Source organism: Cnephaeus nilssonii (assembly GCF_951640355.1).
Source record: "Cnephaeus nilssonii genome assembly, chromosome: 20".
NCBI lineage: Eukaryota > Metazoa > Chordata > Mammalia > Chiroptera > Vespertilionidae > Cnephaeus > Cnephaeus nilssonii.
Genome location: NC_137091.1, coordinates 34,650,079 through 34,665,499, shown reverse-complemented (window position 1 = coordinate 34,665,499; position 15,421 = coordinate 34,650,079). Strand labels below are relative to the sequence as shown.

At 43.0% G+C, this 15,421-nt stretch overlaps 1 protein-coding gene across 6 annotated transcripts in view; it reads right to left on the bottom strand.

Annotated features, from left to right (window-relative positions):
- The window catches only part of GARRE1 (granule associated Rac and RHOG effector 1), an 83,524-nt gene that overhangs the window by 22,523 nt on the left and 45,580 nt on the right, over window positions 1–15,421 (bottom strand). For all 6 annotated transcript variants that reach the window (XM_079800073.1, XM_079800075.1, XM_079800072.1 and 3 more), the window contains 5 exons: window positions 9,408–9,608; window positions 3,795–3,935; window positions 3,486–3,581; window positions 3,199–3,360; window positions 1,170–1,328 (listed from right to left, as the gene is read on the bottom strand). In XM_079800073.1, the coding sequence (XP_079656199.1) occupies window positions 1,170–1,328; window positions 3,199–3,360; window positions 3,486–3,581; window positions 3,795–3,935; window positions 9,408–9,608 (759 nt within the window). The remainder of the gene's footprint in view (window positions 1–1,169; window positions 1,329–3,198; window positions 3,361–3,485; window positions 3,582–3,794; window positions 3,936–9,407; window positions 9,609–15,421) is intronic.

Here is a 15,421-nt window from a genome sequence, read left to right as displayed (position 1 = left end):
TCAAGGGTTAGGGATCTAGGAATAAGTTTCTGATCTTTGAATAATAATGGGACTTTTTTTTAAAGCCTACAATGTCCTCCTGTCTTTTTCTACACATTCCTTTCTGGAAAACTGATTGCCATGGTTCTCCTAGCTTCAGCTCAACCTCCTAAAGAGAGTGGGCTATTCTATACTTCAGCAGGGATTCTCCAGTCTATGCTTCTGGTAGGGTTCCTATACTGAGGAACATGTATACCTCCCCACTGTGGACTGGCCTTCATATGGCCCTCTACAAGGCAACACCATCCTGAGCTCAGCCACCGGAGCCTTCACCCACATGAAACAAAAGGACAGCACCTGCCCAACAGCTACTTTCATACAGTAGGGATTAGACTAAGAAACAGTTCTTTAATTTTCTTAGTTCTAATTAGCTTCTTTTAGCCTGACTGAAATGCTTATCTTTTCAAAAAGTAGTCATTTAATTCAAGAAAGTACAATCAAATACATAAGGTTATGTGGGTCAGCAGTGTCAAATAAAAAGCTAAATGGTGACTTCAGATATTGATCCCATCCAACTTTAGCAAAAGTTATTCTCTCCAATGGTGATAAAGACTAAGCTTATTTCTGAGTAGACACTCGATTGCGAAGAAGGAGACAGAGCTGGGATACAAAGTAACTGGATGGGGGCATTACTTATACTATTGAGTTCTCTGAGAGGTGATATCTGAGCTGACATTAGGAAGACTGAGAAAAAGTGAGTCACATGATAATCAGAGAGGAGTATTCTCAGGTAAGAGGAGCATCAAATGCAAAGGCCTCAGACAGGTAGAAGCTTGGCCTGTTTGAGCAACAGAAAGACATCCACTGAAGCTTCAGAGTAGTCAGGTCAAGTCAAAGGACCCTACCAAATCATTACCAGTTAAATGGTTTCCTTAAAATGAGGAAAGCCTGCAACATCCTTTTGCAACTAGGCTCCCTACCAATACATATAAAAATCTACAAAAAAAAAAAAAAAGACTTTTTAATGCTACTCTTTCCTTACCTTTCTATCTGGTCTAAACTCTGTAGCACCAAAGAACTGTTAAAGTTACTCAGTATTTTCACACATGCTCACACCCCATCCTCACATGCTTGAAAACATCTCTGTCTCTACTCTCTCTTTCCCCCATCCATCACACATATTCACTCACCAGTCCAGCTTGGCCAAACAGCAGCTGTACAGCAGTCTTGCAGGCGCCCCGCCATGTGGATGGGCACACCTGGTTCAATACTTCAGTTACAGGAAAATCATCCCTTGGTGTGATTCCATTATAGCAGCCTGCCTCCTTGATCAGCTGTAACATTGTATGCTATAAATATATAAAAAGAGTGGTCATATCTTAAGATAAAGCCACCCAAGAGTGTTCATATCTTAAGATAAAATTTGTAGACTGAAATGCATTTACAGGCACACAATAGTCCTCAAAAGAAAAGTATTTTTTAAGTACCCCAAATAATGGAATTTAATTTGTTAAGTAATTATCATCAGACACTCTCAGAGATTTTCTCAATCCTATAGAGTGAATGATTAGATATATCACATTCATTAATACACATGTTGGTATTTCTATACTAGCACAAAATGCAGCATTATCTAGCAATCTGCTAGTGGACACTGGTTGAGGAATTTTGAATTCTGAATTCCTCTAAATAAGGAGACAAAATCATCTGGTAGAAGTAAATACCAATGAAAACCTCAACTTTGCTTTGGATTACCAAGTGGTCAGGTATGCAGGCTCTGGAAACAGATTGCGTAAGTTCAAATTCCAATCTACTACTTTCCAGCTATGTGACCTTGGGCCTTAGTTCCTCTATTTCTCCAGTGGGGTAAAGGGTATGCTCATGGGTGATCATTAAAAAAGACGACACAAGTGAAATGCTTGGCATAATAATGCTTGACTCATGGTGCTCGACAAATGGAAATAATTATGGCCATATTATGACAAGATTTCTCCTCTTATTTTTTCATGAAAGTCCACTGAAACATTAACCATAAAGAGTATTTTATAATGTGCTTTCAAAAACCTTTATGTTAAACATTTGAACAAAATTACAAATAAAACTAACTTGACAAACGTCTCATTAAAAAAGTTACCATAGCCCTAACCGGTTTGGCTCAGTGGATAGAGCCTTGGCCTGCGGACTGAAGGGTCCTAGGTTTGATTCCGGTCAAGGGCATGTACCTTGGTTGCGGGCACATCCCCAGTAGGGGGTGTGCAGGAGGCAGCGGATCAATGTTTCTCTCTCATCGATGTTTCCAACTCTCTAACCCTCTCCCTTCCTCTCTGTAAAAAATCAATAAAATATATAAAAAAGGTTGAGCATCAACCCATAAACCAAGAGGTTTTTAGTTTGATTCCTGGTCAGGGCACATGCCCGAGTTGTGGGCTTGATCCCCAGAAGGCGGCGTGCAGAAGGTAGAAGATCAATGTTTCTCTCTCATCAGTGCTTCTATCTCTCTATCCCTCTCCCATCCTCTCTCTCTAAAATCAATAAAAACATATATATTAAAAATAATAAAAAAGCCAAAACTGGTTTGGCTCAGTGGATAGAGCGTCGGCCTGGGGACTCAAGGGTCCCAGGTTCGATTCCGGTCAAGGGCATGTACCTTGGTTGCGGGCACATCCCCAGTGGGGTGTGTGCAAGAGGCAGCTGATCGATGTTTCTCTCTCATCGATGTTTCTAACTCTCTATCCCTCTCTCTTCCTCTCTGTAAAAAAAAAATCAATAAAATATATTTAAAAAATATATATAAAAAAATAATAAAAAAGTCACCATAGCCCTGGCCAGTGTGGCTCAGTTGGTTGGAGCACTGTCCCATATACCAAAAGGTTAGATTCCTGGTCAGGGCACATACCTAGGTTGCAGGTTTGATCCCAGACCCTGATTGGGCACATGTGGGAGGCAAGAAATCGATGTTTCGATTGGTGTTTCTCTCTCACTTTGATGTTTCTCTTTTTCTCTCCCTGACCCTCTCTCTAAAAATCCTCCCTTGGGGGAGGATTAAAAATAAATTCATCATAGTTCACTTTTAGATACCAGTTTATGGAGAAAGGTGAATGCCTCCTGACCCAACTTCAGTTTTGTTTTTTAATCTATATTCTTTACAAGCCTTTAATTTCCTTAACAACTCTATTTTCAAGTTCACACCCGGGTTGTTGGAACCCCATGGAAAGCTACCGTCTTAAGTTTCAGATTGTCAGCGGCTGACTCGTTGAAGGAGACACCCTTCAGGAAGTGTGATCCGATCTGCACAGGGACAGTAGGAAGCTCACACTGCATGGGCTGCGGGGGCGTCTGCCTCCGCCCTGTTTGCTGTGCTTCTGCCTCGCTGCAGCAGCCCTGGAAGAGGTTTGGATGGGAGAGAAAGGGTGACCCACAGCTCATCTGTCAAGACACTTGGTTCACTTGGTATGGCGAGACTGCCATGCCACAGCTTCCAAGAACTACCAGAAAGAAAAGTGTACCTGCAAACTGGCTTCAATTGCTTTTGGATTCAAGTGGAAACCAGCTTTCATTGCATATTCACAGTGGCCTAAGCTTTCCAGAGCTATTTTATATGCCTGAAAAGAAATTATTTTAAAAAATCAAGATTACATAGATTATAAAATGACAAAGTCCAATGAAAATAGAAATTTAAAATTTCTATAATTTTTAAAACACGTAAGGCCAGCTACTATCATATTACTCTTTCCAGTTGGTTCAATATCACAACTGTAACTCCCTCCCTTGTCCCTATCCCTGAGGTATCGCTGTGCCAGCTCTGAAAAACTTACTTGCAAAGCACTGTCAATTTTTATGTTCAGTTCTTTTAGCTGGTGCTCAGGAATCGCTGCACTTTGAGAACAGAAGAGCTGTTGGACTTCAATTCCTGCCAGGCGGCCATCACAGCCTCTTTCTCTTAGTCTAGACGTTGCCTGCAACATAAATAATTACTAGTAGGTAAAAGACGATGCTGCAGAAACTGGCAAAATTAAAAAGATAAAATACAAAAACAAAGAAAATAAAGCAAGAAATCATCTAAGCATTAAGATATAAGCCAGACATTCTGGATTGGTTGTATTAAGAAGTGGGCAGCCAGAAATTTTGAAAGATTCCAGCAAGCATCCTGAAGAAAACATAAGCCTGACACAGAACCATCTTTAAGAAACCCTGGAAAGCTGGGCTGGTTTGGGTCAGTGGATAGAACATCGGCCTGTGGACTGAAGGGTCCCAAAGTTCGATTCCTGGTCAGGGCATATGCCAGGGTTACCGGCTCGATCCCCAGTAGGGGGCATGCAGGAGGCAGCCGGTCAATAATTCTCTCTCATCATTGATGTTTCTCTCTCTCCTGAAATCAATAAAAATATATTTTAAAAAAGAAAAGAAACACTGGGGGAAAAATAACTTCCTGACCTGTTATTTATTTTTTATATATAAAAATATTTTCATTTAAAATTTCTCTGCTCTAGAAAGACAAATAACCTAGAATATTGGCATATGGTGTTTCCAGAATAAAAAAAACAACAATATATATGGTTGGGTGTTCCTATATACCAAAGTAAAAGTCACACCAATACAGAACAATAAAAAAATACATTGGAACATTAAAGGAAAAACAGAGCTTTTGAAATATGCACAGAAAAAAAATTTTTTTTAAATCTATTTCTTTATTGATTTCAGAGAGGAAGGGAGAGGGATAGAGAGATAGAAACATCAATGATGAGAGAGAATCATTGATCGGCTGCCTCCTGCATGCCCCCTACTGGTGATCGAGCCCACAACCTGGGCATGTGCTCTTGGCCGGAATCGAACCTGGGACCCTTCAGTCCGCAGGCTGATGCTCTATCCACTGAGCCAAACCGGCTAGGGCTGCACAGAAAAATTAAATATTAATTATTCAGGCATTAAACATGTTTACGAAGAGTACATAAGAAAAAAATAAGAAAAAACTAATCTTTCCTTATGATAAAATGTAAGTTATGGTTCATGACTAGAGAGTAAGAAAAATAAGTATCTGATTTATTAGGTGGGAGGAGAGCTTCAGGATGAACTCTCTTTCAATTCTCCAATGTCTATTTTTGTTGCAATAATATTAGTGCAACAAATAACATTTTTAAACAGTTTTGTTATCTAGGCTAGTGTAAGAGTTTTAATGTTTACCAAAGTTGTAGGACTAAGGAAAAGTAGTGAGCAACTATCTATATACTAGAGGCCCAGTGCACGAAATTTGGTCCCTAGGCCTGGCCGGCAATCGAAGTGCGAGCGTCTGGCATGGAAGGGCAGATCCCAGCTGACCTCTGGGCCACCCAGCAGCACCGCACAGAAGCCAGGCAGGCAGCGCGGTCTCTCCCGGCCGGCCTCACAGACCGGCTCCTGCGCAAACCCACGGGGAGTCAGACCGGCCACTGCGGTCCCGGTGGCTGTGGCCCGGCTCACCCGGAAGAGGCTGTGTAGGTGCGGGGCGGGCTCCTTGCAGGCACCTGGCACCTGAGCACGTGAGCTCTGGTGTCCTGGTGGGGGTGTGGAGGGGAGCAGGGGGAATGAGAATGAGCTCGGCACTGAAGGATTGCTGGTTCAATTCCCGGTCAAGGGTATGCAGGAGGCAGCCAAGAGATGGTTCACTCTCACATCAATGTTTTTTTCTCTCTCTTCCTCTCTAAAAATCAGTAAAAATATTTTAAATAAATAAAGATATAAAACATTTAAAACCTTTTGCACTCGGATATCGAGTGTGACTCGACACGGTTAGCATTAGAATAAAGGAATCGAGAAAAAAGCAAGCGAGTGCAAAGGGTTAAAAATTAAAAACGGTGGCCTTGGCCGGGTAGCTCAGTTGGTTAGAGCATCGTCCTGATACGTGAAGGTTGTGGGTTTGATCCCAAGTCTGGACCACATAAGAATCAACCAATGCATAAATAGGAGGAACAACAGACTGATGTCTTCTCTCTCTCTAAAAAGACCAATAAATAAATAATAAAAAAGATATTTCTCTAAAATAATTAAAAGTGGAGAAAAGAACATGGATGGAAACAAAGACTGTAATAGGAACACTCTAGACACTGACGTTTAGGCTGAAAGTTTAAGAAGGAGAAGGAGGTAGTCAATGGAAGTGTGGGACGGAGCTAGAACAGGCTGACACAGCAGCGGAAAACGAGAACCAAGTGTGCGAAGGGGACAGTGACCACTGATAGGTTGATGAGCAAGGCCAGACTATGCAGAACTAGGCAGGTCATAGGGAAGGGTCCACACTTTACCCTAAGGAAATGGGATGCAACGTCACCCAATTTTAAATGGAAAGAGATGAAGAATGGCCAGACAGGAAAGGGAGAAAGGAGTCTAGCTACTAAAAGTGTCAGAAGAGAATCTGGACTAGGATAGTGACAGTGGACATGGAAAGAAAGGGACAGATCTGGGATATTTTGCAGGTGCGACCTATAAGCCTTTCTTATGGATAGATGTAAACATGACAGAAAAATTGGAGGATAAATCTCAGGCTTATTGCATGAATGACCCCGAGTGGAATAGCACCACTTGCTAGCATGGGGAAGATTTTTTGGGGGGAGGGGGCGGGGGGAGAAAAAAGGTTTGTGGGGATAAATGAAGCCTGAGACACCTAGATACCTGAGGTAAGCAGAAGCTGATACAGGGCCTGGAGCCCACAGGAGAAGTGGCCTGGTCCACACATTTGAGGGGCCCGAGGACACAGTTTTTAAAGACCCAAGACTCGACAGAGATTCCCTAGAATTGAGCCTTAAGAAACTCATATTCATAGATTTTGTTGAAGAGGAGAAGCTAGCAAAGTAGATGGAGAGGATGGCCTGAGAGGTTAAAGGGTGACTAAGAACGCCTGGTCCAGAAAATGCCACAAGAAGAAAGGATTTCCAAGCGCTCATGTTGCTGTGAGCTGCTGAATGGAGGCAAAGGGTTTCCTGGACTTGGCAACACAGAGGCAGCAGTGACCTTGACAAGAGAAGGCATGTTCTTGTGTAGGAGTGGAGGCCAGATTTCAGTGAGCTGAATGATGCTATTCATATGACGTTTCACATTGTATAAAATAAAACCTTATACTATTTATGAATATATGCATATAGAGCAAAAATATAAAAATATGCACAGGAGTCACAGACTCCACACTCAAGAGGTTATCTTTAGAGAGGAAGGAATGTAAATAAGATAGTGGAGAGGTACAAAGGGGATTCATTTGACTTTGCAATAATATTTTTCTATGAAAAATAAAAGGTATAGAGCAAATGTAGCAAAAAGTTAAGATTCATTTTACGAAGCTAAAAGGAAGATAGATGAGTATGTGTGCCATTTCCTATGTGCTTGAAATGTGTCATAATATTTTTAAGACTGAATCAACGGTGAGTTGAACAGTTCTAAGAAGTTGGCTATGGAAAGAGCAGAGAAACAGGGTAGGGCAGGGTGGACTTTTGGGTTAGTAAGCATGTCTGTGTCCTGGTGGGAGCACGCTGACGGGGAGAAAACACAGGGTCCCACCACAGAAGCCTTGAAGGCGGGGGCAGAGTAGGCCCTGGACAGGAGGAGAGGAAGGAAGAGAAGAGGGTCTGCATTGAGGGAGGGATGTCGCTTGGTGATGTGAAGAAGAGGGGCTGCTGCCGAGCAGATTCTATTTCCTCACTAGTGTGGGGTACTGTCACTGGCCGGAAGCAAAGTAAGGAAAGGCAGAACCCATGGGCAGACTGAAGTGGGTGAAGGAAAAGGTCAAGGCGAGCAGGTCAAGGGATCCCCAGGAGGCCTCACGTGGGCTGGATTCCCAGCATGAATGATGCCAACAGATGGAGAGGAGAGCACCGTGAGCCAGGTACTAAGGATATAAATGTGAGCTGCGTGATCAGGAGGTTGAAGGCAGCAGCCGCAGGACACACAGGATTGTAAGATGGCAAGACAAAGGTCTGGATTCCACTGCTCAGCCACCTGCGATAAAGTCAACAGGTCCCACTCTCACATTTGACCCCCAATTAGCACTTAAGGGCTGCTCTGATAAACAGCAAGAAAGCTAAGAAAATAGTATGAACAACATAAACTGATGAATAAAAACAGATCCAGAGACAGAAAAGCATCAATCAGACCATCAAACCTCAGAGGGAAGGTAGAGGAGGGTGGGGGTAAGGGGCAGAGATCAACCAAAGGACTTGTATGCATGCATATAAACCTAACCAATGGACACAGACACCAGAGGGGTGAGGGGCATGAGTGGGGGGTGGGATGGGAGGGGGGCAATGGGATGATAAGGACACATATGTAATGCCTTAATAAAGAAAAAAATATATAGATATATATAAAAGAAAGCTAAGAAAAGCCCTTAACAGGAAAGTGAGACCAAAACAAACAGGAAAAAAACCTGAAAGGAAATTCAAAAGAAATCACAACAATGCAGCAGAACAGTATAAAACTGAATTAAGAAAATGACAGAATGTAAGATGTTAAGGTGTAAAAAATCACATTTAAAAATTTGATTAAGCCCGACCGATGTGGTTCAGTGGTTGAGCATTGACCCATGAACTAAGAGTTCACCAGTTTGATTCCTGGTCAGGGCACATGCCTGGATTATGGGCCCTATCCTGGGTAGGGGGCTTGTGGGAGGCAGCTGAACCATGATTCTCCCTCATCAATGATGTTTCTCTCTCTCTCTCTCTCTCTGAAATTAATGAAAACATATTTAACAAACAAAACAACTGTTCTTTAAAAGAAACTGATTAAAGAAGATCTCTAAAACATAAAATGAAATTTTCCCAATTTAATTATGGAATGACTCAAACTAAATATGATATAATAATATTTATATAATAAATAATAAGTATTATATAATAAATCAATATACTACTCCTTATACTACTCATAAATTATCTTTTACTCTGTAACACAAAACTAAGTGCTAGTTGAAGTCCCAACTTGAGAAGGCTTCTTTCTGTTCCCCCTGCCTTGGAAACAAAGGAATAGTCAATTGCCGACAAGAAATGTGTTCTCACCAACTATATCCCCACCTAGCTGCCTGGCTGACTACTCACCCTCTGCAGCCAGCTCCCGTCTGTCTTACAGACGAGGCACCAGCCCTTTCTCCCTGGCCCCTCCAGAAGCTTTGCTGCACTGATCCTAGTTGCAGGCAGGCCCCTTCCTCTGGGTTCCCACGCACCTCCACCACAGCCCCTTAACCGGGTTTTGTAAGCCCTTTCTCCAACCAACAAGGATGAGTAGAGACTGTCACCCCATGCCTGGTGCATGTCTGACACAAAGTGGGCATTTACAAAGACATTCTCTGTTAAATGAATGAACAAGTTATTGGTTACAGTTTAAAATTCGAAATAAGGCTCTTTTAAGAACCCACAGGCAAAGGCCTCGCCTGTTTGAACACAGGGCAGCAATCTCCCCAAAGTCAGAGTTACCTCAGCAGCCCCTCTCCAAGATCGCACAGCTTCCTCCAGTTCAGGTGTGTGGCCCATGCCAGATAAGCTGCTGCTGCTCTTTTTTTCAGGCACAACCACCTCAGCAAAGCAAGAGTGAGCCACTGGCTGGACCTTCTGTAAGGCCTGGGTCAGAAACTGGAAATGGACCTGCACCACGGTCAGGAAACATCGCCCCAACACCTGTGAAAACAAGAGCCAGGCATTTTTAGATTATGGGTTGCTACTACATTAGTGCAATAAATTCTCAGCCATCAATCTGAGTAGAAGGTAACAATTAACTGGAAATCTGAAATTATATGAAGTTTAAAAGTCGCCATCGCCCTAACCGGTTTGGCTCAGTGGATAGAGCGTCGGCCTGCAGATTGAAGGGTCCCAGGTTCAATTCTGGTCAAGGGCATGCACCTTGGTTGCGGGCACATCCCCAGTAGGGGGTGTGTAGGAGGCAGCTGGTCGATGTTTCTCTCTCATTGATGTTTCTAACTCTCTATCCCTCTCCCTTCCTATCTGTAAAAAAAAAATCAATAAAAATATATTTAAAAAAATAAATAAAAGTCACCATGCTTTAGAAGTATCTGCCTTTGTTCTCATCTTTAGACCTGGGTGCCTGATGCCTACAAGTCAACCAAATAGCAAGCCCCAAGGTTCATAGGCACCTTCCAACTTCTCACTTTTCCTTCCTGTTCTCCACTCCCCTCATCTGGACTCTGGCTCACATTAACCTGCCTGTCTGTGAGCTCAGGCTAAAGCAGAGCAACCCACAATTCCAATTATATCTACACAGCATTCAGAAGGCAGAGTAAAAGCCATGTGATTAAAAAATCTGAAAAGTCGGTTTTACTCTAAGAAGACATTCCACAGAAATGGAATCCAAAGATACAGGTTACTTTGGTAACAGTTTATTAACATAGTTATTAACATAGCTTTATGTCATACTTCTACTCTTATGAAACAAAGCTGACAGACCAGTCTTCTAGGAGTCAACAAAACCTACTGGGCAATTCCATTTGTTAGTCCAGCAGAAACCCTCACCGGATCCATGTTAGTAATTGGTTGTTTGATGAAGTAGTCCATTAAAGTAAGAAACTAATTTTAAAAGTACCATATACCTAACACTACCTTAACATATACTACTAATCTGTAATTATAATAATGTATATACTAGAAATACTACATAACACAAACATTTTAAGATAGGGATGTGTATTTATCTACAAGCCGTTGGCACTTGCTAAAGCTGTTCTCCGGGGCACCAGCCTCTTCTCCCTGGTCCTCCAGAAGCTTTGCTGCACTGATCCTAGTTGCAGGCAGGCCCCTTCCTCTGGGTTCCCACGCGGGTCCCCGTTTCCTTGCTTGAGTTAACCCCAGTTACAAGGTGTTCTCTAGGATTAACTATTTCTTTTTCTTTAAAGGAGAGCAAGAACTTGCCACTTAAAAGGCAACTTGAGCAGAGACTCTCCAGGTTACTGATATTTCCCCTAATCTTTTACATTTGTTTTGTCCATACCAAATTTGACCACAAAAACTTTTGCCACTTTTATCATGTACCATACAATCACATTTTTTTTTTCATGGAATGTATTTCAAATTTCACTGGCTTACATAGGAGGTTACTTAAAAACTTTACTTTATTGAGTTTGCAATTTATCCAACTGGCAGGGGCACTCAGTGAACTGCCTTGGGAAGGTGGTGAATGTTGGGAAACAGTTTCCATTGCCTTTTGCAAGGAACTAAAATCTTATGAAACAATGGAATTGTCCAGTAGGTTTTGTTGGCTCCTAGAAGACTGGTCTGTCAGCTTTGTTTCATAAGACCCCAATGCTGACCCTCTGGCCCAGTCCTGTCCCTTGGAGCAGCCAAAAATAAGACTTAAACTTGGACTGCTCACTTCCTAGTGCACATTTCAGATGCCTGTCTGGGGAGCTCCTGTCCCACTAGTCAAAGAGTTCTGCTTCCTGGAGAAAGAGACTCAGGGAAGTTCCTAGTGGTGACAATCCCTCTGGATTATTTTTCCTGGTGGAAATCACTAGGACCAAACTAAAACAAACAAACTAACAGAAATCTCACACCAAAGGAGCCACCCCCTATAGTTAACAATCAGAACTACAGGCTAAACTACAGGTATGGGTTTCTACTCACAGACCTCCCTCAAAGCTATACCGCATCAATGATCTGTGTCAGATGGGGCAGGGTGAGGGACACAAAGGAAGTAGACTTAGCAGCCTACAGACATGAGACATGAATGAAATAAATGGCATTTAATTTGTACCATACTTAGCAGCCAGCTTTAATGGAACACTCAGTCTATATTTCTCCTATGTTAAAGATATCACATGGATCATTTAATTTAATCCTGGCAACAACTGCATAAGGTCATTCCCATTTTACAGACAATAAGGCTAGGACACAGAAAGGTTTAAACTTTGTCAAGGGAACACAAACTGGATGTGGCACAGAGGTCACAAGACTCAGATGTCTATGTGCTTAGCCAGTGTGTCCCACTGCCTTCAACAGGCTTTAAACAACTGGATACAGCTGTGGGCTGGATGCACTGAGACCAGGGACATGACAGAAACTCGACCTTAACTGGCATGCACCAGAATGAGGGTGTCCCGAAGCTCCACACAGTACAAACACAGGAGGAGAGCTGGGTCCTCAGGTATACAAACTCTTCCTCCTCCTTCCTCAGTTTCTGGCAGGGTATGGCAAAGGGAGGAGGAAGGGAAGTAGAGATGTCATGCCCTTGTGTTCTGGGGTCACACTCGTACAGCTTTAGACCAGTACAACCAAGTCATTCATTTTTCCAACAATATGTTGTATGTGAATGCCTGATGTGTACAAGCACAAAACAGGCCAGAAGCTACTACAAGAGAGACAATGAGCAAATCCCTGTCCTCATGAGAGTTGCCTTCTAATGGTGGGGAACAAATCAATAAGTAGATATGCGAAGCCAGGGCTACTGGAGGAGAAATGCTAAAGGGTGAGGTGGGAAGGAAAAGGCTCTCTGAGAGGACCAAGGGAACAGAGCGAGTTACCCCATCCTCCTCTAAAAGGGACAATTCAGGAAAAGGGCCCTGATGCAGGGTGCAGAATAGGGCATTTTCTGACAGTGCTGGTCGATGGCAGGACGGGAGCATGCTCTCACTGTTGAGTGGGAGAATGGTGAGAGGAGGAGGGTGCTGCTGGAGGAGTAAGTGTGGGGAGAGATGCTGCACAGTTGGTATGTTGTCTCCATTAACCTACTACATATTTGACCTTGGATGAATCATTTAATCTAAATTTCTTCCCTAATAAGGACGGATGAGAACAAGAACTAAGTCCCTCCCTCCTCCTACACATGATGCATGGAATGACAATGTAAATATGTTTGTGACAAAATATATTTGCGTTGTAAGCAATTCATTAAAAGCCAATCAAACCAATAGTTACCCTGGACCTTAAAAAAAGCCCATTTCACAGAATATCTGCTCTAAGCATAAACAGCATATCCAGAGAGAGGATAGAGCTCAACCTCCAGCCTACCTCTACCCATCTTTTTTTTTTTTAATATATTTTATTGATTTTTTATAGAGAGGGAGAGGGATAGAGCTAGAAACATTGATGAGAGAGAAACATCCATCAGCTGCCTCCTGCACACCCCCCACTGGGGATGTGCCCGCAACCAATGTATGTGCCCTTGACCGGAATCGAACCTGGGACCCTTCATTCCGCAGGCTGATGCTCTATCCACTGAGCCAAACCGGTTTCGGCTACCCATCTTTTCTATACACATCTGTCTTAGCCCACCTCCCCTGCTGAAACAGACCCCACACTGCCTGACGCAGGGATGGGCAAGTCCTTGGGATGTTCCTGAGAAACCTGGAGGAAATATAGACTCTAAAGTTATGAACATGGAAGCGTGTGACCCCAGGGCAGCGGATGGCTGCTTTTCACATGGAGTTTCCTGGACTGCGGTATTCAGTGAGGTTGCAGAACAGATGTGGCAAGCAGGGGAACAAAAGAGAGACATTTGAATTTAAAATGTCAGTGGAGCTATAGTTACAGCTCTATCAACAATTACCATTTATTGAAGGATTAACCCGTACCAAGCACTTTATATGCAGTGAAGCAACTCTGCGGGCGACAGCGATTCATCCATTTACAGATGACACCACTGAGGCTTACAGAGAGAAACCTGATGTGTAGTAGAGATCCAATGCCAGGTCTGTTGGACTCCAAAGGCTGTATTTCTAACCACAGGCTGCTCTATCTTCCTATGACAACAGTGGGTGGATACGAAGAAGAGGAGAGGAACCCTGGCATCCTCCGTACAGTCAGACCATGGGGATGGGAATGCGGACTGAGAGGCATCGCTCAGTCTTCACTGACAGTGGGAAAGGGATGGAGGCAAGAGTAACAAGAGGGGTGGCCTGTGGTATTCCTGGGTGGCACGAGCCTCAGATTTTATGATCTCCACAGCAGAGAACAGCTGCTAAGCCTGGATGGAAAAAGCAATGATAAACAGGGGGAAGGCATCTGGGGCTTGGAAAAAGAGCAGCTTTTCCTGCCTCTTAAGAAATTCCCATGCCGAAACCGGTTTGGCTCAGTGGATAGAGCTTCGGCCTGCAGACTGAAAGGTCCCAGGTTCGATTCCGGTCAAGGGCATGTACCTTGGTTTCGGGCACATACCCAGTGGGGGTTGTGCAGGAGGCAGCTGGTCGATGTTTCTCTCTCATTGATATTTCTAGCTCTCTATCCCTCTCCCTTCCTCTCTGTAAAAAATCAATAAAATATATTTAAAAAAAAAAAAAGAAATCCCCAACCCCAAAACATCCGTCCAGTCCTTCAGTACATCAGTCTTGTTCTCGGCATTTACATTAAAAAAATAAATCCATTCACCCCAATGCATCCCAAATTGATAGAATTTTGGATAACAGGCCATTATCAGACTTTTGCATTAGGAGAAACCTTTGGGTGTGACTTAAATTCCTCATAAAGGTCACTGAGTATAGACAATCAGTGACCCTTCCCCTTGTGCCTCCATGGAACATTCTGGATTATAAACGTCAATCAAGGATCTGCTGAGACCGACTTTTCTGGGAATCCCTGATGGAGGAGAGAAGGGCATGAATTCGCTTTCCCATTCCCCTGTATATGTACAAGATTTGCTGCTAAGGGTATTGTGTTTATGGACATAACCAGAAAACCTTTTCTTTTGGTAATTTTTTGTTGTTAATTCTCACTCGAGAATATTTTTTCCATTGACTTTCAGAAAGGCTGGAAGAGAGGAATGGAAGGAGGGAGGGAGGGAGAGAAAAAAATCATCAATGTGAGAGATACATCGACTGGTATCCTGTACACACCCCTACTAGGGCCAGGGATTGAACCTGCAACCCAGGTCCATGCCCTTGACCAGGAATCAAACCCAAGACCCTACAGTCTGTGGGCCGCCTGGCCAGAGCCTTTTTGGTAATTTTTATACTTTATTAATTAAAAAAGGTTTTAGTTTAAGGTCATCCTATTTTGAACCCCAAAAGACCATCTTTTCCACACCACCATAATTTTGGAGGATCTACTCAACTTTACTTCCTAAAATATTTCAAAAAAATTATTTTTAAAAATATTTTTATTGATTTCAGAGAGGAAGGGAGGGAGAGAAATATAAATGAGACAGACTCACTGATTGGCTGCCCCTGCACGCCCCTACTAGGGATCGAGCCCACAACCCGGGCCTGTGCCCTTGACTGGAATCGAACCAGGGACCCTTCAGTCTGCAGGCTGAAGCTCTATCCACTGAGCCAAACTAGCTAAGGCCAAAATATTTTTTTCATTATTCCTCATCTAGAGCTGAGGCCTAAGTCCTTAATATATGCTTGCTGAAATTACAGAATACCCGAGACCACTCCATCTCCTAACACACCAATGATCTTCACCTCAATACACACAGTGTCTCACTAAGTTCATTTTCTGCTCAACCTCACTTAACAATTTGTCTTTTTCAATCCCAGCAGAGTGAA